Source organism: Galleria mellonella, unplaced genomic scaffold (genome assembly GCF_026898425.1).
Source record: "Galleria mellonella isolate WM207_F2 unplaced genomic scaffold, CSIRO_AGI_GalMel_v1 utg184, whole genome shotgun sequence".
Taxonomy (NCBI): domain Eukaryota; kingdom Metazoa; phylum Arthropoda; class Insecta; order Lepidoptera; family Pyralidae; genus Galleria; species Galleria mellonella.
The window spans coordinates 11,418,106-11,440,708 of NW_026442025.1; the positions used below are offsets into that span (position 1 = coordinate 11,418,106).

General features: G+C 34.7%; 1 protein-coding gene across 1 annotated transcript; it reads left to right on the forward strand.

The window, feature by feature from the left end:
* The first annotated feature begins 12,315 nt into the window (after positions 1 to 12,315).
* Positions 12,316 to 15,283, forward strand: LOC113512152 (lipase 3-like). Its single transcript, XM_031909161.2, has 2 exons — positions 12,316 to 13,013; positions 13,296 to 15,283. The coding sequence occupies exons 1-2, from the start codon at positions 12,389 to 12,391 to the stop codon at positions 13,703 to 13,705; spliced, it is 1,035 nt and encodes a 344-aa protein (XP_031765021.1). The 5' UTR covers positions 12,316 to 12,388; the 3' UTR covers positions 13,706 to 15,283.
* Positions 15,284 to 22,603: the final 7,320 nt, after the last annotated feature.

A 22,603-nucleotide genomic window follows, 5' to 3' on the forward strand; every position in this document is an offset into this window, starting at 1 on the left:
GGTATTCGGATATAGAGTTATATTCGTTCAGCTATGTAACTGTAATTTACATAGTAACAAACATACAAATATTTTTGTATAGAGTTCTTTATTTGTAATTTTAAGTATGTTAAAAAGAATTTACATGCTAAGATTAATTAACAAAAGATATTAGAAAGCGGCTTATCAAAACCGATATCTGGAGTATAGCTTTATATGGATGTGAGATGTGGACATTTACTCAGAAGGAAATAGATAAATTCAGAGCCTTTGAAATGTGATGCTGGAGAAGGATGGAGAAAATTAGCTGGAGAGACTGAATTAGCAATGAGGAGGTCCTACTTAGGGTTAAGGAAAAAAGACAAATTTTAGGACACTTGATACGACACGACGAACTTATGAACATTATAATAGAAGGTAAGATAGAAGGAAGGAGGGGAAGAGGGAGACCGAGCCATAGTTACATCAGGCAGATCAAGGAAGGAGTTGGTGTCGTGTTGTATCAAGAGGTGAAGAGACTCGCTGAAAATCGTAGTGAGTGGCAAGAGTTACACGGACAAGAGCGCAGCTCTTAAATTGAATAGATAGATAGAAAAAGAATTAAGAGTGAAAGAAAGAAAGACTTTATTTTTATCTGACACCAGAAGAAGGTTCCCAATTGGGTTGTATTTATTTTTTTTATTTTTGTAAACCGATTTGAAAATTTTTATTTTTTATCTAAAAGGATCATCCTTTAACTGTCCACTGCTGAACATAAGCCTCCCCCTTGAGGGGTTTTGCCAGTAGTTGTTACGTTGTGCAGGCGGGTTGGCAACCGTAGTTAGGCTTTAGAGATGTTTGAAGAGAGACGCTGCTGCCCATCCCTCGCCCTCCTTTAAGCGCCTCTTACTACTCTTACCCACGGTAAAGGAAGGGGTGGCCTATTCTATGCCGGGATTACACGGTATATAAGAAATATATAAATTATATATATATATATAAATTAAAAAATGTAATAAAATAAATGTATGCTTCCACGTAGAAAGTAAATTCTTTTAATAAAATAAAACAATATAATAAATATATGTTCACATTTTATCATAGTCCTCAAGAATGACAATGAAAGAAGGCACTGTTCATGTCTATAGGCTACAGTTACTGTCTTCTATTAGATGGGTCGTCAGCTTGTTTACGTTTCTAAGTTACATAAAAAAAAATTGACCAATTTTACGTATAATATAAAATTATCAATTCTTTTATCTTAATATCTCAGATTTTTCCTTAATATTTAAACAATTTGTGATCTCTATAACCATCAAAGACATTGTAATGCCTCCTCGAATGGCAGAATCGTTTCCCGCCTGATATAACGATATCAATTCCTAACCCCACTTTATTTCAGAACTTGAATGCCCACTCATTTATAACCCTACTCGATAGTGTTGCGTTATAACCGTTATCGATTATTCGATACTATTCGTCGAGAATAAAAATATCGATTAGCATATTGGATTATTTCTAAGAACAGGAAATTACGTAGAAGGAATGATAAAATTCTATGTAATTCCTTGTTCTTAGGTTTATTTATATTTATTGATTAATGATTATAAATTAATAATAGATTATAAAGAACGATAGATAGATAATGGGGTCAATTTTGGAGCGTCATTACTCTAAAACTATTTCTTAAATTAAAATTTGGTATCATAATCTTTAAGAATTAATATGAATTAAATTTCTATTGGATTTAGAAATCTAAATAATAGCATGTATTAAGCTTCCTTCCTTTTAAGATAGTTACCTACAATATAGGCGTGAAGGTATGGGATGAATGATTATCTATTTTTTTAGATTATTTATGGATCCAATGGAATCGTCGATAAATATAATCGATAATTAGACAACACTACAGTACTACACGACGGAGTGAAGGCCAGCAAATAAAAGTCGTCGACATGCAAAACGCTCCAATTGAAAATGTCGATAGGGGTCGGAGAAACGTTAATACGCCCTTGGACCCTTAACGTCATGTTCAAACAGACCCGACGATCGCCGGGTCGGAAAATCTCGTCTCCATAACAAGCACCTTTAGCTGACTACTCGATAAATCTGTTTCGTCCCATCTTTAGTTATATTTTTAGTTTTATTATATCATTCTGTGAATATTTTGGATGGATACTTAAAGGTGTTTACGAATTTTTGTGCTTAGCTGACAATTTTTTTATTTAATTATACTAGAAAGATGGAAGTTATTGCTGCATCTTTTTGGGGCTTAGTTGCCCACTAAGCTTGCTTACTAATTGGAGCTGTGATAAAAATATTTAAGGCTTTTATATAAGCTCACTACACCCCGTTCTGGAGTTATGTTATTAAGACGAGAAGTTAAATATTAAACATCATAAAAGCTTAAATTTGGCTTTTTTTTATTTTTTTTTAATGAACGATAATGGAATGGTAACCCCGCCTGCGCTATCGGTATACACCGGGCACCAGTGAGGATGATAAGTGAAAATGAAAGAGCAGCAGGTTAGTTAGCCCATCGTGATTAATACACCTGGATGGTTTCCAGGGGTGACCACGTGGAGGTCGACCTGACGGTATATATTGGTAATGGCAAGTCAATGGCAGTCCGCAATACTAACAATCTCCGTCCCCCTGCCCAACTGTGGTTGTCAACTCCTCCAATAAGAGGAGGCCTATCATCAGCGGACAGTTAAAGGCTGATATGGTTAGATATCTGTTAATTGTTCGAAAAATGCATTAAAAGTATAAAGTCTTCTTTCACCCTTTTATACGGAACTTGAACGAGCAACATGAAGTCAGGTAGCTTTCCCAAGCTTTGTCCTTTGTCCTTTTATCATTTGAAAAGGCGCTTGTCTTGACTGACCTTTTGTACTGAGTTCCAAAGAAAATGTTTGAGGACTGTGTAATTTAATCATTTCACAATTGAACTCGGTGTTATGTGTTAACTTATTTTTAACCGACTTATAAAAAGGATGTTCCTAATTGATATATTTTGTGTTTTTTTTTATGTAATCTGTTTTATTTGTGTATATGTTAACACGTTGTAAATTGATTTTTTTAATAAAATTAATAAAGACTTGCGCAAATCCTTTTTATCTAACGGGAACAAAGAGAACGTTCTAAATTCTGATCAATTTTTTTAGAATTAGCATTCATTTCGTTATGTCAAAATAAGTGGTCAATTTTGTCACGATGGAAGGCGGTTTTTTATGGGACAAAATCTACTTGTATTGTATACCTCAGGAATGGCGACGCATGGGGGTGTATCATGGGCGAAACAGTATACTCTGTTATGTCCATGGTACTGCTCATGTCTATAGGCGACGGCTATCACTTTCCATCAAGTGGGCCGTCAGCTTGTTTGCCATTCTAAGTTGCAAAAAAAAAAACACTTCGAGGATCGAAGTTTTCAAAATAATATATTGTCTATATTACTTGCTAAGTTAAATTAAACTTTATATAAGTGAAAAAAAATTTGAAATCGGTTGTTTAGTTTTAGAGTTTATCAAATATAAATACAAAATCAAATCTTTTCTCTTTAATAAATATTATTACTAAAATTATAAATGTGAAAGTGAATTTGTTTGTTTGGTACCTCATAGCGCCTTAACGACTTAACCAGTAACTATGAAATTTAGTATACCTGTACTATATAGGATAGAGAAAAGTTTTACTATAAAAATAATAACTTATTTATTCCGTTCAGTAAACATAACCTAGTTCCGCGGAAGAACTCGCGGGTAAGTATTAGTATTAGAACAGATAATAAAATATTAGGAAAGATAAAATGAAATTGCAGGCGTCAAGTAATTGAGACCTCATGTTTCGAATTTAAATTAAATTAATATTTGATATTAAATAAAAAAAAAAAAGAAAATCATTCGCATAACACGACCAAAGAATTTGTCAACATTATTGATTGAAAACGCAATTGTTAAAATCAATATACGATTAACCGAGACATCGAAAAATATATTCGAATCAAACTTAATCGATTCTTTTATTTTTCTTTCCCTCTTTTTTTTATTAGGTAGAAAAGAAACTACACCTGTTGGTAATAATGTAAACAATTTAACAACAAACTTCTGAGTGTCCACTTTTAATTTATAGAACATTCCACGCCTTCCGGTGTGGAACAATTTGCTTACGCCCTAACTTTTTGACTTTCGGAACAACTATTTCCAAAATATCGCCCCAGTTGCATACGGTTACGTTTAAAAGCATTAAAAACTTTCGCCACTGTTAAGTGCAGTGAGTGAATTTAGTAAAAATAGGTCAGTAATAAGCTTCTAGCTTTTAAATAGTTCAAGTGACGTTCATGCACGGCATACAATTTTATTTTGCATCGGCAACTTTCACGTGACAGTTTAAAAGCTAGAGTGGAGTACAAAGACCTACAAAGAATAGATAGGACCTTCAATTTAACGCAATCGAATTAGGATCGAATTGAAATAACAATAAATAGAGACCAGAGGGAGACTTTGTACAAAAGTCGATTGCTTGGATACCTCTGTCCCATTCGTGTTTCAACCGTGAAGCAGTTGTGTTTGCGTGGCTGTGTTTCGTTTCCTCCCTATTTCTTAAAAGACACACATATATCTAGCAATGGGGTCGCTAGTCTTCATGACTATTTTCTTTTTTTTTATAAAACTTAGAATGGCAAACAAGCTGACAGCTCACCTGATGGAAAGTGGTAACCGTCGCTTATAGACATGAGCAGTACCATGGACATAACAGAGTATACTATTTCGCTCATGATATCCCCTATGCGTTGCCATTCCTGAGGACTCAGGTGTTATTCCTCTGTACCCTGTAAATTCACTCCATATCCCACCTTTCAAACCGAAACATAGCCATGGAAATACAACTGCTTTACTAACAATCCAAGGTTTGGGTATTTTCGGGGTGTGTGTTTGTATGTGTGCCCTTAGATATATTTTAATTAATGTATCAAACATGTATTAACATAGAGTATAGATAGGATAGATATTGTTTACCAGTGGGAGACTTGGTACAAAAGTCGATTGCTTGGGTACCTCTGTCCCATTCGTGTTTCAACCGTGAAGCAGTACTTCTATTGTTATGCAGGTCACAAACATAATGGTGATTATGGTATTGGCTTCATTACATTGGTCTCGACGTTACTGTTACGGTAAAAAAAAATATTACAATAGAACACATCTAGTCTTCTTTAATCTATGTCTACTCTGTACAAAGTAATAAATAGTGTTAACCCTTTACACACTCAAGCCATTTAACACTTTGAAGTGGAGACTATCAAGGGTGCGTTATGAAGAAGTTGCCAACTTTAGGGGCTCTTAATCAATGGAAGGCAATGAATTGGTGTGTAACTTATCATGCTTGTTACTATTAATTGTAGATGTGCTATCGTCAATTTGATCCCTTCGGTTTCGTAGAACATTGATAGGGTTAATTAAATATTTTGTTTAAGCAATGTCAGGTAATTTTGAATCGCAATTTGGGTGCTGAATGGTTAACATTAGGCTCCGAGCAGCGATCAACTAATTTGCCTGAAGATGCCTAATTTAGAGATAAAAAAACGTGTTATAAAACGTGCATGGACTGAATGGCGGTCGGAGATTGATGGATAATATATTAGATTAAAGTATATTGTATATTCCCGTGTGGTCATGGCATAGAATAGGCCACCTATTCCTTTTCTATGGGTGTTATAAGAGGCAACTAAGAAAGGCCGAGGGATGAGCAGCAGCGTCCCTCCTAAAACATCTCCAAAGCCTAACTGTGGTTGTCAATCCGCCTGCAAAACGTGGCAACTTCTGGCAATATCCCCTCGAAAGGGCAAGGCTTATGTTCAGCAGTGGACAGTTAAGGCTGGTATGATAGTATATTGATGGTTATAGAAATTCTGGTAATAACAATAGTCAATCTTTAAATGTTGACAGCGGCAAAAATACTAATGGAAGCGGGATTAAATAAAATAATTCTAATCAACTGACACGTAGTATGAACTTTCGCAAAATAAAACTTAATACAGTAATAAAGTCAAAAGTCTTCTCCATTGGTACCTCTGTCTTTAAGCAATGCTAAGGAACAGTGCTTCACGGCTATGACGTGGCATTGAAACTACGGAGCATGGAAGCATAGTATTTTAGTACTTCTAAATCGATTACCGGTTATTCGATATAACTGGTCCATTACCAGTTCAGCTTGCTGATATCTTGGGCTTTGATTCTTCTGCGAAGATCTTCCTTTCGGATTCTCTTAATGTAAAAAAACTCTGAGTCCAGTTGTCTCTATAGGCCACTGAGCAACTTGGAGTTTCTTTATAAAGATACTTACTATTAATGTGTATCAAAATCCCACCTGCTTATAGGGATTATTTTTTAAACAAAACAACTGGATACCGAATTGTAGAACCATAAATATTATGTAGGCGTATTGTTTTCATATAATTAATCGATCCCCGAGGCATATATATTTCGGAGTTTATGAAAAACAGTAAGGTTCATTAAAACCCAATGGATTCACCGAAAAATCAACATCAATGAAGTAAACGATTCGGACTCAACAACCGATCCCGATTCGAGTTATTATGGAGCGATTTTTTTAACTCCTCACCTCTTAAAATCGCAAACCGACCGCAAAACGTAAGAGGAAGCTGATAAATTCCCCGTTGAGAATAAATCATGACCTTCCTTTGGACGATTTTATTCTACTCCTCCCAAGGAAAACTGCTTGTTTTAAGTGAATTGCCGACCCTTTGGGAATAATTGAGCAATGTTTTTGTTCTATCTGGAGGACGGTAGATTTATTGTTGGAATGTTGGTATAATTTGATATCGTTCTTTTTTTTTTTGATACGATGCCCAGTTCGGCTACTATCTAATATTATGATGGAAAATAAATGTATTATGTAGACTGTAATCCTAAAATACCAGAAATATTAAACTGCTCAAAGTTCGAGCTCTTTTTATTTTTTTATGACAGTTACAATGGCAAACAAGTTTATGGTTCACCTGGACAAGAGTAACCGTCACCTATAGACATGAACAGCACTATGGGCATAACAGAATACACTTCTATATCCATGGTATTCCCTATGTGTTGCTATTCCTCAGAACTAGGATTTTATGCATCCGTATCTTGTAATTTCGATTTGAGGTGTGGAAACCCTACAAATCGAAACTGCAAAAAAACAAGTATTTATAATTTAATATGTGTATGAAATATCTCGTCGTTTATCGCGCCTGTGCACGTGTGAGCGTGCGTGCGTGCGTACAAGAAGCGTGCGTGCATGCGTGAGTTTGTGCGAGCGTGCGGGCATGGAGAGGTGCAGTTCAAAATCACGATTGGATTAGTTTTTAAACAGCACTATTACGGAGGAATGAAATGTGATAAGATGACTGAATAATGTAGACACGGAATTTAGTAGCGAAAAAATGTATTAACAGCGAGCAAGTAACGGACAATGTAAAAAAAAAAAAACGAGTATAAAATTGAAATTTGCAAATAATGAGAATATTTCAAAAAGTAAATGTGTATAAAAAGTATAATAATATTTAAAGAGTTTGCATCGCCAATAGGCGCAAAACAATTTAAATGTACTTGTTAATCAAATTTTTATTTCTTGTCTTAAATATTTTCATTTATAACAGCAGGACATGTGACCAAAGCTTTTAAAGCGAACAAGGGACAAAATTGTCCATGAATGCGATCAATCGAAACGAGTATATTCTATTGTCAATGGCTGGCAATATAATTTTGTAATAAAGCGTTATATGTGTTTAGCAATAAACATTATACTGTCAGTTAACCTAAACTATAAACAGAATTAATACCTTTTATACACATAAAATTTATTTGAAGTCACTGCCTACCAGAAGAGTATTCAGAAGATCGTTACTCGAGTAATGAGTGGATAGTGATGAAATGTAACTAATTAATATTGCAAGAGTTCGAATCACGAAACAAAAAAGAGATAAAATGTAACCTTAGATTATATAGATAGAGCATCGGGCCTCAAAAACGGATCAACTTTTTATCAGCTAATTGTCAAATTAGTTGACTACCAGAGGGAGACTTTGTACAAAAGTCGATTGCTTGGGTACCTCTGTCTCATTCGCGTTTCTACTGTGAAGCAGTTGTGTTTGTATGGCTGTGTTTCGGTTTGAAGGGTGGGATAAGGCAGGTATTTACAGGGTACAAAAGAGTAACACCTGAGTCCTCAGAAATGGCAACGCATGGCGAAACAGTATACTCTGTTATGTCCATGGCACTGCTCATGTCTATAGGCAACGGTTACCACTTTCCATCAGGTGAGCAGCCGTCAGCTTGTTTGCCATTCTAAGCTGTATAAAAAAAAACTCGTTTTTTTACCAGTGTTCTATATAGTTACGCACACAATATGACGTATCTATAATTAATTGTTTAGAAATAAATAAGTATTTTCGCTTTAAAAAGATGCTAAATTTATAATACAAAAGTTATAAAGGAATCACTCATGTCTAAATATAGAGGTTACAAAGGAATCAATCATGACTATTTGTCTCGCAAAGTTGTATGAAAAAGTTGACCCGCTTTTCTCGAAGCATTTGTATGGAGACATTTTATCTATATAGTCTAAAGGTATTATATATAAGCATGTATTGTTAATATCTAAGGACAACAACTGGATTTATAGGCATTATTAATATCTGTACCGCTCCCATATCTATATGTTGGATTCATTTGGAAAATGAGGGCAGAAAAATGGTCACCCCTCATTTCGATATCGCCCATACTAGTTGGATGTGATCGTTCGTTTCAATTGGGTAGTTCATTTTAATATAAAGCTAAAATCGGTTGTCCAAACCGATATATATTTTTTATTAGTCCAATATAACTGTAACTACAATATATGTATAGATTTTTTTTGTATACAACTTAGCTGACATGACATGACACAAGCTAGACATAAATACAAGCTAGACGTGAGCAGTACCATGGACATAACAAAGTATACTGTTTCGCCCATGATATCCCCCATGCGTTGCCATTCCTGAGGACTCAGGTGTTATTCCTCTGTACCCAGTTAATTCATACTATATACCACCCTTCAAATCGAAACACAGCCATTCAAATACAACTGCTTCACGGTTGAAACTCGAATGTGACAGAGGTACCCAAGCAATCGACAAAGTACAAAGTCTCCCTCTGGTAAAAGATATTGCTGTACATTAGCCATTCCTATGCTTTTGTATTTTTAAATAAAATACAGCTTAAGAAACCTAAAATTTCTATAAATGAAAGACTCATTAAGATCGGTAAAGTGTTTTATGACTTTATCCTACACAAATAAAAAAAATCCTCTTTATAATATTGCTTTAAACTATGCGACCTTATAAGTGTACTTTTTAAGTCATATATAAAGAGGGGGAAGGGATTGTTAGTAATGGGGTTTGGAAACCCTATTATTAACAATATACTCTATCAGGTTGACCTCCACGTGGCCCCCCTTGGAAACTATCGTGTTGAATTCCTGGTGTATTCACCACGATTGACTAACTGACTTGCCTTTTCATCCTAACCCATCATCCCTCACTGATGTCCCGACAGCGTATACCGTCAGCGCAGGCGAAGTTATCATTCCATTATCATCCATTAATAAAAATATAATATAATTTATATACTTAAGCACTTTTATACTCTATTATCTATGTACTATAAGGAAAATATTTCAAACTATACCACTGAAAGGAACTCCACAGTAAATCTCAGATGAGAATAAAAATAATAAAATTTCCGTTAAATAATGTAACTAAAATGTAAATGAAGTCTGTGGTTTCAGTATAGTTTGAAATTACGCTCATTTGAAACTTCAAACTTAGATTCTTGGCGGAATAAAAACTTAAATGAACGACAACGTGTCTCGCATAGAGACTAGACAGAGATTGACGTGTGGTCCAAGTTACAAGAGACAAGAATTAGTGCGATCTTCGTCTTCGAGCTTAAGAGCTTGAACTCTTATTCCAATTATTTGAGAACGGCGTAATGTCCTCGTTTTTTTTCTGTCGCAATGTCTAATCTTTATTCGAAGTGATTGCCACATCTTCTCATTTCGGTTATATTATCTATGGCATGATTAATGCGATAATTTAAGTAAATAATAATCAGGTTACTTAGACGGTGGGTTTTTTTAATGGGTGATAATGGAGTGGTAACCCCGCCTGCGCTAACGGTATACTCTGGCGGAGTAAGTAACTTAAATCGAAATGATCTAACATTTGTATAAGAATTACTTTTTCGAAAAACTTAACAAATAGAATTGAGATTGGCCTAAATTTTGTTAGGTTTTCCTTGCCACCAGACTTAAATAACGGCATTATATATTGTATTATAGTAGCAGATATATCCTGAACATAGTAAGCATATCTTTTTTGGTGTTTTCAATCATCATCATCATCACGACTAAATGTTTTTACTGACATTATACAAAATACATATTACGAGAAAAGAAAACAATTGAAAATACTCGTAAGGTACAGTAATAACATTTATTCAAAATATTATAAAAGTCGTACAATATTTAAAAATACTTTGTCTATATGTAAATAGTTTCCTATACAAATAAGATAAAATTAACTTTTTGAATCGTTGAATGTTTTTAAATAAAATAAAGCATGTACCCTTCCTTGGTGTCGTAAGAGATTATCCATTAAGGAGACTTAATGGTAGAGGGATGGGCAGTAGCCTTTTAAAATATCACGAAAGCTTAACTGCTGTTGCCAACTTGCTTGCTAAGCATCGCAACTACTAGCAAAACCCTCCAAGGGGAGCCTATGTTCAGCAGTGGACAGTTAACGGCTTATATGACGATTAAGATTGTTGAGATTACTGTTTTTAAGAAACTAAAAGGGAGAATATTTGCCTCCTTAAATCCTTTCTTAATAATTCACTATTTCTTATATAATACATAATGCAAAAGGCATGTTTTTACAATACAATTATACTTTGAATGTCGGCTCCTTTAACTCATAGAATATTGCTTTGCAGTACGCCATTTTCTATGCTTGAGTTAAGTTTCGATATTTCTACATATTGTTTTCTATTGGATAGAGTATATGTATTCATTGACTAAGACTCTTATTCTATACATATGGCATTTATAGATTATTTTTTATGTGATACTGATGATCAGACAGGAAATTCATCCATATGCGTTAGAACATAAATGGTTGCGTAGAGTACGGTTTTAAAGATGTTTTCTGAATGAGCTTCCCGCGTAAGTTTCTCTAGCTCTTAAAAAGGGTATATTAAGGTTTTGTCAGTGTCGGCAAAGCTCACGCGATACTCCTAGTGTTGCAGGTATACACAGGCTTCGTTTACTATCAAAAGGACTGTAAGAACCAAAGGGAGACTTTGCACAAAAGTAGTCTGCTTGGGCATCTCTGTCCCATTCGTATTTCTATCGTGAAGCAGTTTGAAGGATGGGATATGACAGTGTATTTAATGGGTACAGAGGAATAACACCTGAATCTTCAGGAATGGCAACGCATGGGGGGTACCGTACGGCTCATATCTATAGGCGACGGTTACCACTTTCCATCAGCTGGGTCATCAGCTTTGCCATTCTAAGTTGCATAAAAAAATCTTTTTTGTCACCTTTGTGATATAAAAAAGTCTTCATTCAAATAGACTTGTGTGCAGGCTCTTTTAAACTACTGTCTTTTATAATTCTACTATTGATTTTGGAATGTTGTTATCTACTGAGAAGAAGCCCCAAGAAAATCAATAGTTACTATTTTAATACAAAGCTCTCTAAAGCGATATTAGGATTTTCTAAATCTATAAATCACGAATTATGGAGGTATAACATCTATTAGAACTTATTTAAATTTTATAACATAATTTCTGTATATACAGATTGTGTCTTAATTCCAAATAACAAGAACCGACCTCAATTGTATTATAAACCAGTTATTTTGATCTAAAAACTAAACTACAGAACCGATTTTGACTACATTTCTATGAAATTGATCTAAAAATTGTATCCTCTCAGAAAAAGCAAGAATTTTCTAAATCGGTTTAGAACTGACGAAGTTATGAGGTAACAAACATAAAAAAAACCACAACTGAATTTAGAACCTACTTTGTTAACATTGTTTCGGCCACCTGTATGTACGAGTAGTTATTATATAAGTTTTTATTTTAACAAATTACTGCACACGTATTTGAAATGATAAATTGAATATATCTGAGAGCATAAAGATAAGATCTAGAAATATAAGCCATAAAATGAAGCCTTTTATTAGCCGAAATGTGAAATTTGTATTTGATAAGTGATAAATAAACGTATATAAAAATTAAGAGAACATGTAACCTATTTTTCTACCTATAAAGCAGAAGTTACTAAATGCATTACATCAGCTAAGTCATTTTTGCCTAAAATGATCATTCGAAGCGTTTTATTCGTAATATTCAGTGAGATGCTAAAAGTTATAAATGGCGAAAATTGTACATTGTTTGAAAGAAATGCTGCTGACATCGACAATGATATGTTTGAAGAAATTAAAGATTATGCGGACAGTGGAGCGTTTGAAGCGTTGTTCAACATCACAGCAATTGAATCGATTTATCATGAGTTCAAGTCGATAAAATACAATGAAGATATAGATTTGAACATAACACAGTTATTATATAAATATGGTTATCCTGCAGAACAGCATGAGGTGCAGACTAGTGATGGGTATTTACTGAACATGTTCCGAATACCAAATAAGGGTCCCGTCGTGTTTCTTATGCATGGAGTTTTTTGTAGTTCTGACGACTATGTGACTCCTGGACCAGACCGTGGGCTAGCCTACCTACTTGCTGATGCAGGTTATGACGTATGGATGGGAAACGCTCGTGGTACAACACATTCTAGAAAACACATCAGTTTGTCTCCATCTTGCGCCGAGTTCTGGGATTTCACCTGGGATGAGATTGGACGCTATGATCTGCCGGTTATGATTGATTATGCTTTGAATTCAACTAATCAGGAACAACTAATATATATTGGACATTCCCAAGGCACGACAACATTTTTCGTTTTATGTTCGGAAAGACCAGAATACAATGATAAAATTAAACTAATGGTAGCTTTATCGGCGGTGTCATTTTTATCTCATACTAAGAGTCCGCTTTTGCAAATTTCAAGTCCCATAAACTCAATATTATGGGATGCGGCAAAAGCAATGGATATGTATGAATTCATGCCAAGAAACGCATTAATGGAATTTTTAACAAGTACATTCTGCGGGACTCCAGCAATGGCTACAATAGTGTGTAACAATGAAGTTTTTCTTGTTACAGGTCCAGATATTACTCAGATAAATTCTACTGCTTTACCTGTGATATTTGGCCATATGCCTGCTGGTGTAGCGACGAAACAATTTATACATTTCACGCAGCTGGTACAATCAGCTAAATTTAGACAATTTGATCATGGCTGGAGAAATATAGAGAAATATGGATCTACGATACCTCCAGATTATCCTGTTGAGAAAATTACCTCTCCTGTGGCTATATTCTATAGCCCCAACGATTGGTTTGGTGATATTGAAGATGTCGAAATACTTATAAAGAAACTACCGAATTTATTTAAATTTGTAACAGTGCAATATGAAAGTTTTTCTCATATGGACTATTTATGGGCTAGGGATGTAAAAGAATTATTATACGTAGATGTTTTAAACGTAATAGAAGAGTATCTAAATGGCTAATTGTCAGATTAATACTGTTTAGTTTCAGTCAATAGTATGCAACAAGCAACTCTTCTCGTATTGCAGGTGTTAATGGGCGATAGCAGCCACTTTCCAACAGGTAGATCGTCTGGTCGTTTGTCTCCTTAACAATAAAAAAAATAATAATAATAAATGAATAAGTTATTCAGATAATAACACTTTATATTAAACTATTTACCCGCACCGGCTTTGCGCGTATGGGCTAATGAAGAAAATGAGACCAAATTTTACCTTTCATTCAATAAGTTTTTTTTAATATGAAGATTTAACTTAAATTTTTTTTAAACATTTTCATTTATACTAACCTGTTCTGACAACTATAGAAGAAATAATTAAGAATTACCCGAATAAATGCTATCGTTTTACACTGTATTGACGAATGCATCGTATTGACGCATCTGTATATTTATTTATACTTTATTATCTAATTAATATAAATAAAAAAAAAACAAATATATTTATAATTTTTAAAATAAAAAATACAATTAAATAAACACATAAAATACATACATTCGGCAATTGATTTTTATTCATGTTGTTATTTCATTAATTTAATAAAATTGTAGCTAGATAATGTCTGCATATGAGAGATATTGTAGTTAAGAAAAAAATGTTTGAGGGGTTTAAACCAAAATTTGAACATGTTACTTAAAAACTGGTGTATAATTTATCATCATACGCTATCTAGAAGTGATCAATATCATTAGTTTTACAAAGTAATGGGCAAAAAGCTAGTAGATTATAAACGAAATAAGTAATATATAAATATACCAGAGGGAGACTTTGTACAAAAGTCGATTGCTTGGCTATCTCTGCCCCATTCGTGTTGCTACCGTGAAGCAGTTGTGTTTGCATGGCTGTGTTTCGGTTTGAAGGGTGGGATATGGCGTGAATTTACAGGGTACAGAGGAATAACACCTTAGTCCTCAGGAATGGCAACGCATGGGGGGTATCATGGGCAAAATAGTATACTCTGTTATGTCCATGGTACTGCTCATGTCTATAGGCGACGGTTACCACTTTCGATCAGGTGGACCGTCAGCTTGTTTGCCATTCTAAGTTGTATAAAAAAAAGATGAACCAGTATTGCCATGTATATGGCAATACAATTCCTGTTTCTTACAGAGCTTAGCCTAAAGTCAATCAATGTAATCAATCAATTAAATGAATCAACGTTAAACTTGTTTGTTTTTTTTATACTACTGAGGTGGCAAACAAGCATACGGCCCACCTGATGGTAAGCGATTACCATAGCCTTTGAACGCCTGCAATACCAGAGGTATTACGCGCGCGTTGCCGACCCTGAAGAAACCTCTTTACCCCCCTTTTGAAGAACCCCATGCTGTAGTCTCTTGGGAATACAAACTTGCTTATACAAACATAATTTGATAATAAATATGTTTCCAATTTTCATTTTTTTTTAATTTTTATTCACAACATAAGGACATTTTTTATTATAAATAAAATGTTCTATATAATACAAGAGAAACAATTTATATTTACATTGAGTGCGTTTATTTAGAAATATTATATGAAAATAAATATTATCTTAACTGTAATCTTTTAAACAATATTTACTCTTATCTTTCACGAGTAGTGTTAATTTAAACGAAGTTGTTCTTTGGATTAAACAATACAATTAAACTATTTTTATTTATTACTATTTTTGTCGTCAACTGTCCACTGCTGAACATAAGCCTTCCCCATAGGGGGTGTTATGCCAGTAGTTGTCACGCTTGGCAGGCGGTTTGGCAACCGTAGTTTTACAGATGTTTTAAGAAGGACGCTGGGGCTCATTCCTCTACCATAAACTCCCTTGGTCGCTTCCTACGACATCCACGAGAACGGAAGGGGTGACTCGTTCTATGCTGGGACCTATCATCATCATCGTTTCAGCCATTATCTGTCCACTGCTGGACATAGGCCTCCCGCATAGACTGCCATAAGGAACGGTCCTGAGGCACCTGCATCCATCGACTCCCTGCAATGTATTTCAGGTCGTCACTCCATCTAGTGGGGGGTCGTCCTATACCTACTGCGTCGAATTATAATGGCGTATACTGTGAAATTTTAACTAATCATAGAACATGACTTTTCATAGCACATTGTTTTATATGTTTTATTGTTCTTTTAATTGGTGATAATGGAATGGTAATCACACTTACGTTCACAGTATACGCCGGCAGAGTATCAGTAAGGGGCGATACATGAGGATGAAAGGATTGCGATAAATCTACCTGGAATGTAGCACAATTGTTTCCAAGGAGGACAGGGACCTGTAATATACAAATATTGCTAAAGCCTTAGAATTAGAGTCAATATTAGGATACAATATCATCCACAATATCTAGCGCCCAGTCATTAACAATCTTCAAGAACCCAACTAAATCTCACTACATTTCATCTTAGGGGGGAAGGGATTGTTAGTAATGCGGACTATCAGTCCCATTGCTTACAATATACCCTATCAGGTCGACCTTCACGTGGTTCCCCCTGAAAACCACCGTGCTGAATTCCAGATGTATTAATTACAACGGGCTAACTGACCTGCCATTTCGGGGGGGGGAGAAAGGGATTGTTAGCAATGGAGTTTGACAGCCCCATTGGTAGCAATATACCCTATTAGATGGACCTCCACGTAGTTCCCTCTGGAAATCATCGTGCTGAATTCTAGATGTATTCGTCACGATGGGCTAACTGACCTGGCTTTTATTCTCACCTATCATGCCTCACTGGTGCCCTGCCGGCGTATACCGTTAGCATCGGTATTGCCATTCCTACTGGATCTATAACTGTAAACTGGTTTTTTCTTCTTTTTTTTTTTTATATATTATATCGACTTGTCGCGTTACTGTTTGTAAAGTAATTGTATATATAACATATGTGAGTAATTTAATAATGTGTATATATATAAATCTGTGTTACGTATTTTATATATTTGTTTATATATTATTATTATATATTATTATAAGAATTTAGATGTATGACAGGCATGCATATGATTATTTGCATATGTTTTATTAACACGAGCGTTTTTTATTAGATACACTTCTGCATATGATATAATATTTTTTTCTTTTTTCCTCTACCCAAAGGTTGTTTGGAGGAGATTACTTTAGCGATAAGACCGCCTTTCGTTCTTTATAGATGTAATATAAATATTTATCCAACTTAAAATGGCAAACAAGCTGATGGAAAGTGGTAACCGTCGCCTATAGACATGAGCAGTGCCATAACAGAGTATATTGTTTCGTCCATTATACGTCATGCGTCGCCATTCCTGAGGACTCAGGTGTTATTCCTTTGTACCCTGTAAATTCACTGCCATATCCCAACGTTAAAACTGAAACACAGCCACGCAAACACAACTGCTTCACGGTAGAAACACGAATGGGACAGAGGTACTCAAGCAAACGACTTTTGTACAAAGTCTCGTTCTGGTAGTGGAAGATATGGATATATATATATATATATATATATATATATATATATATATATATATATATATATATATATATATATATGTATATACATTATCAACATCATTTCAGTCATTATCGATCCATTGCTGGACATAAGCCTCCCCCATAGATTGCCATAGAGCCACCTGCATCCGCTCCCTCCATCTCTCCGATCTCTCCGACTCCCTGCAATGCATTTCAGGTCGTCACTTAATTATTTTAAAAAATAATTAATATTCTCCAACATTTAATTATATAATATGGTGTGTATAACGGAGGGAATTTGAAAATGTTCAAAGGCTATGAATTATGAATACACAGGGCAAACATCGTATGTTGACTTACGCTGGCACAAGAGTGTTAACATTAGCTTTTCCTCATTTTACTCGTATTTTGGACGTTGCATTAAAATTCTAGAATATAAAATCGTTATCACAAAGGAACTGGATTTTTTTGTATGTACAATTTTTTTTTAGAAATACTATTATATATTTTAATTAGTCAGTACTAGTAGTGTAGTATAGTGATAAAAAGTGAAAGAATTGAAGAATATATCATTTGTCTTTATCTTTCCATTTTTTTTTCGTGCTGTAAGTGATGTAAATCAATCATATATCTATATATACATTAAAAAAAAATCTATATTTAAATGGATAAGCTATTAATTATATAATTATATTTCATATCTACTAACCAAACAGCGCTTTCATCGTGCGCTTTCGTTTCGCTTCATGAATTAAAACAGTTTCTCAATTATTATTTTAATCGCTGCACTGTACTCCTGGTGTATATACGTATATAAGAGCGCTTCATTTCGTAAATGCTTTTAAACCGAACATCGTATTACTACAGTATTACTGGAATAATAAAATAAACATTTAAAAACAATAAACGAAGACATTGTAAAGTTTATTCAGCGTTAGTTTCTATAGAGTTTAACCTTTGTTTGTGACGCTCGGCGGCAAATTGCACTAGTATTATAAGTGCTCCCATGTATTTGGTTTAACATGGATCAGACATCTTAGTAATATATTAAAATTCTAACTAAACAATGTATTTACATTATTATTTAAGCCGTTAACTGTCCACTGCTGAACATAAGCCTTCCCCATAAGGGGAGTTTTGCCAGTAGTTGCCACGCTTGGCAGGCGGGATGGCAACCGCAGTTAGACTTCTAAAGATGTTTTAAGAGGATCATTGTAGCCTAAGACGCCTGCAATGTGTTACATGCGTATTGCCGACCCTGGTGAAACCTTAATACACCCTTTTTGAAGAACCCCATACTGTAGGGTTTCTTAATTTTTTTGCAGTCACTTACTACTTTCATAATTTAAACAATTCCACGAACCTCTGTCAAAGATATTTTAGTTAGGTCCTAAAATTTAGAAAAAGGGCAATTTATATTATATAACATAATTAGATTTTTATTATTATTATTATTCCAATATTGTATTATAATGTTTGATTTTTTAATTTTTAGTGAGTGCATTGGTAAAAACTGTAAAACTCACCAAAAATATGTATATAAATAAATAAATAAATAAAATTTAGAAAATGGCTTATTTATATTAAAAAAACATTTATTGATTATTTTATTACACTTACTCCAAATTTATTGAGAAGGATGCTGCTGTTTGGCCTCAGTAAGAACATTTCCTAATAAATATAATTCCCTAATAAATATTTTTACAGTTAACTAACCTCCCTGACTGCAGACCCCTGATACACATGCTACAGACCCCTAAGGGGTCCGTGGATCCTACTTTGAGAAACCCTGCCATACTGTAATCATTCAATCAAAAATTTAAACGAATTCTCTGATTTAATAAAAAAAAAGGACGCTCCTCACTAGGCTGTCTAGCGAGAGCACTAATGTCTTGGTGGATTTGCACTTGAAACGAGGACGTGATTACACTACACTGCGTTTGTTTTTTCAACTTAACACCGCGCTGCTATTGCCTTCAGTTGTTTTGTTGACTGTACATTAGTAGTGTTTGAGCTGTACTGTTGACCTTTCTGGAAGTTTCTTGGTATATTCACCTGTTTTTAGGTACTATTACAGGTCGTTGCAGCGTATTAAAATCTGTGAATGTATATTTGTACCTATTTTTATATAGGAAAACATATATACATTTAATAAATATAATAAATATACATTTGATAAATATAATAACGGTTTTTAATATAAAAATTCAGCAAGAAAGGACGCACGTCTTCATTAGACAGATAACGGATCCAATGGACGATCGGGTTTCTCTTTAAAGCTATGGGGATTGTCAATTTAAAATCTATACGTTAGCACCTACTTGTATTTAACTTCGGTCAGCTGCGCGGTTAGTAATATAACGAAGATATAATTTCTGCTCATCTCTTATGAATAGGCGTTAAATTTAATTGTAACATTATATATATGTTACAAATTGAGGAAAAGACTGGGATACTGCAGCGGCTCGGGAGGCTGGGGTCGCATGCCCTTATGCCCTTATCCTAGAATCGGACAGCTTTCTAGAGAACATCATTGACGCATATGTGTATATATATATACTAGCTAACCCGGCGAACTTCTTACTACTTAACAGTCGATTTATTAATTTTTTAGTTTTTTTTTAATACTAATTTAGCTATTCGGGACGCCGGGTACTAACGCCACTCAATTGTTTTGTCTTCCTGGAACCTCTCCACTAACACTTGAACTTTTTAATAATAATAATTATTTTATTGCATAACCATGATTGTAACAAACTCAGCACTGGAAATTACAGTAAAAGTAGGTACGAATTCATTTGTACATTTGGATCAGCCTAAACATTTGTGTCTGAACTAGGTTATAAAACCTGTATCTCAGTATATTTATGGTATGGTATTAAAGTTAAAATTGACTGTTAAGTATTATTACAAATCCTTGATGAATTGTGAAGAGAAAATAAATCTATTTATTATTATTACCGCTGAGCATGGGCCTCTCTCCCATAGACTGCCATAAGGAACGGTTTCTTGACTGGCTGATATGATATAATAATAAAATTCAGAGATTTAGTTTATCACTTTATATAGTTGATATAAGGACGGTATAGACTGCAAGAAAATGTTTCCATAACATCATCATCATGAGAATAAACGAAGGAAATAAGAAATATAAAAAAATATATATAATCAACGTACATTATTTACTTACATTGAGAAGATTTCACAGTTAAGAAGAGAAATTTGGGTGACATATTGTTAACCGATCGCAGGGATCTTGAAGGGCCCCATATCGATATTTTCCCGCCAGAAGAATTTATTGTTAACATACGAGTAGAGACGATAATATAAAATGGTCCCATCGCCTTATATATTTTTGAAAGCGTTTTACGGTTATGGGAAGGTAATCTAAGTGACAAGTTGCAGTTTTTCGCTTAAATTATTTGAATACGTGACCAATATAAATTTGAAGGTATGTCTAATTTTTCTATAAAACTTAGAATGGTGAATAATCTGACAGCACATCTGATAGAGAGTAGTAACTATCGCCTGTAGACATAAACAGAACCGTGGACTTTAATTATACTGAATGATATTCATGGCACTTCTCGTAGGTTACCATTCTTGAGGACTTAGGTATTTTTTTAACGGATGATAATGAGAAGAATGGTAACTCCACCTGCACTATCGGTATAAGTTAGCGGGGCACTAGTAAAGGATGATAGATGAGAATGAAAAAGCAGGTCAGTCGTTCCATCGTCATGAATACACCTGGAATTCAGCACGATAGTTTCCAGGGTAGAGGTCGATTTGACAGGGTATATTATTATTAGATTTGATAATGGAGATTCGCTTTCTCGTTGCTAACACTCTCCCTCCCCCCGAAATGAGTGTATTAGACCTCATTACTAACAATCCCTTTCCCCCCCGGACTAAAGTATTTTTTTTGATGGATGAAAATGAAACTCCGCCTGCGCTAACGGGATACGCTGGCGGAGCACCAGTAAAGGTTGATAGATGAGAATGAAAACAGGCCAGTTAGCCCATCACGATGAATTCGTCGGGAATTAACCATGATAGTTTGCAGGGAGAACCGCAAGGAGGTCGACCTGGTTGGGTATATTGCTAGCAATGGGATTCTCAGTCTCTATTACTAACAATCCCTTTCCCCCTGGACTAAAGTATTATGCCTCTATATGGTACTATGTAATAATGTGAAGCTGTGGCCCATCAACGTTTAGAAGTCCTCGGAACGGTGAGTTTGCTCCGTGAGGCCTGTGAAGATCCCAGGAAGCTTCTGTGCTTTTAAACGGAGCTGGGCTTGGCTGTACTAGCTACGTCTCATACGCATAACGGCCCATATGAGAGGCTAAGCGCAAAAGGGAGTTCAGTCTACATTACATTACATACCATGTAATTACACTATCATACAAAAATCATCAAAACTCATTCTTCAAACCGAAATACAGCTACGCAAATACAACTACTTCACAGCAGAAACACGGTTCGAACAGAGGTAATTGTACACTACTTTTATACAAATTCTCCCTCTGGAATAGCATATTAAATTAAAAAGTCGCTTTATACGAATCGTATTAAGATACGCTTCGTATAACCCGCTGAGTTTAATAAGCATCTCGCGCTGAGGGTGTAATATTAATGATCTTGCACGATTTTATCAGCGGGTTATACAACACAACAATAGCGGGTATTATATGTATGTGTGCGTACGAACACGCGTGCGTGCGTGCGTGCGTGCGTGCGAGCGTGCGTGCGAGCGTGCGTGCGTGCGTGCGTGCGTACGTGCGTTTATGTGTGTGTTTTTCTTATAATGCAAAATATACTCTTCTTATACTACAAATATATGAGTATATATTTCTGAACTCCAGATATACCTATTCCAAAAATAAGTGAATATCGCAAAATACGAGTGCATTCGGAAAATAGTAAAGAATATGCAAAACGAAGACTAGCTACGTGAGATGCTGTAATACAGAATTGAGCCAACGTTCGGAGTTCGCTCAAAGGCGTTCATTTGCGTTTAATATCAGAAAAACGAGTCCACCGCCCACCGCCGCGCCGCCACTATCGCTCCGCTTACGATACGCGATATTTCCAAATATATTCAAACTTGTCTATGTCAAAATGAGATTTCATACTCAAGTTTTATAATATAAGTTCCATATCGACTTTGTCTCAAGTTATAATAGAATAAACACAAGCGAGTATTCTACGAGTAAAATTGAATGTTTTAACAAAGAAACATAGATGAAAAATTTGCAAAAATAAATTTTAAATATAATACCGACTTAAAAGTAACGTCGTTAAAGAACATCGTATTGGAATAAAAATTTAAATTTTTTTCTTTTTAAGTTTATAGATGCATATTTTTTAAGGAAAATTATTCCGTTTTATTAATAAAATACAATAAAGAGAATAATTTCGATTCACA

Coding starts and splice junctions, on each gene's coding strand:
- LOC113512152 (XM_031909161.2), top strand. CDS start 12,389: ATGATCATTCGAAGCGTTTTATTCGTAATATTCAGTGAGATGCTAAAA. Junction 13,014..13,295: donor ATATATTGGACATTCCCAAG/GCACGACAACAT, acceptor TTCTTGTTACAG/GTCCAGATATTACTCAGATA.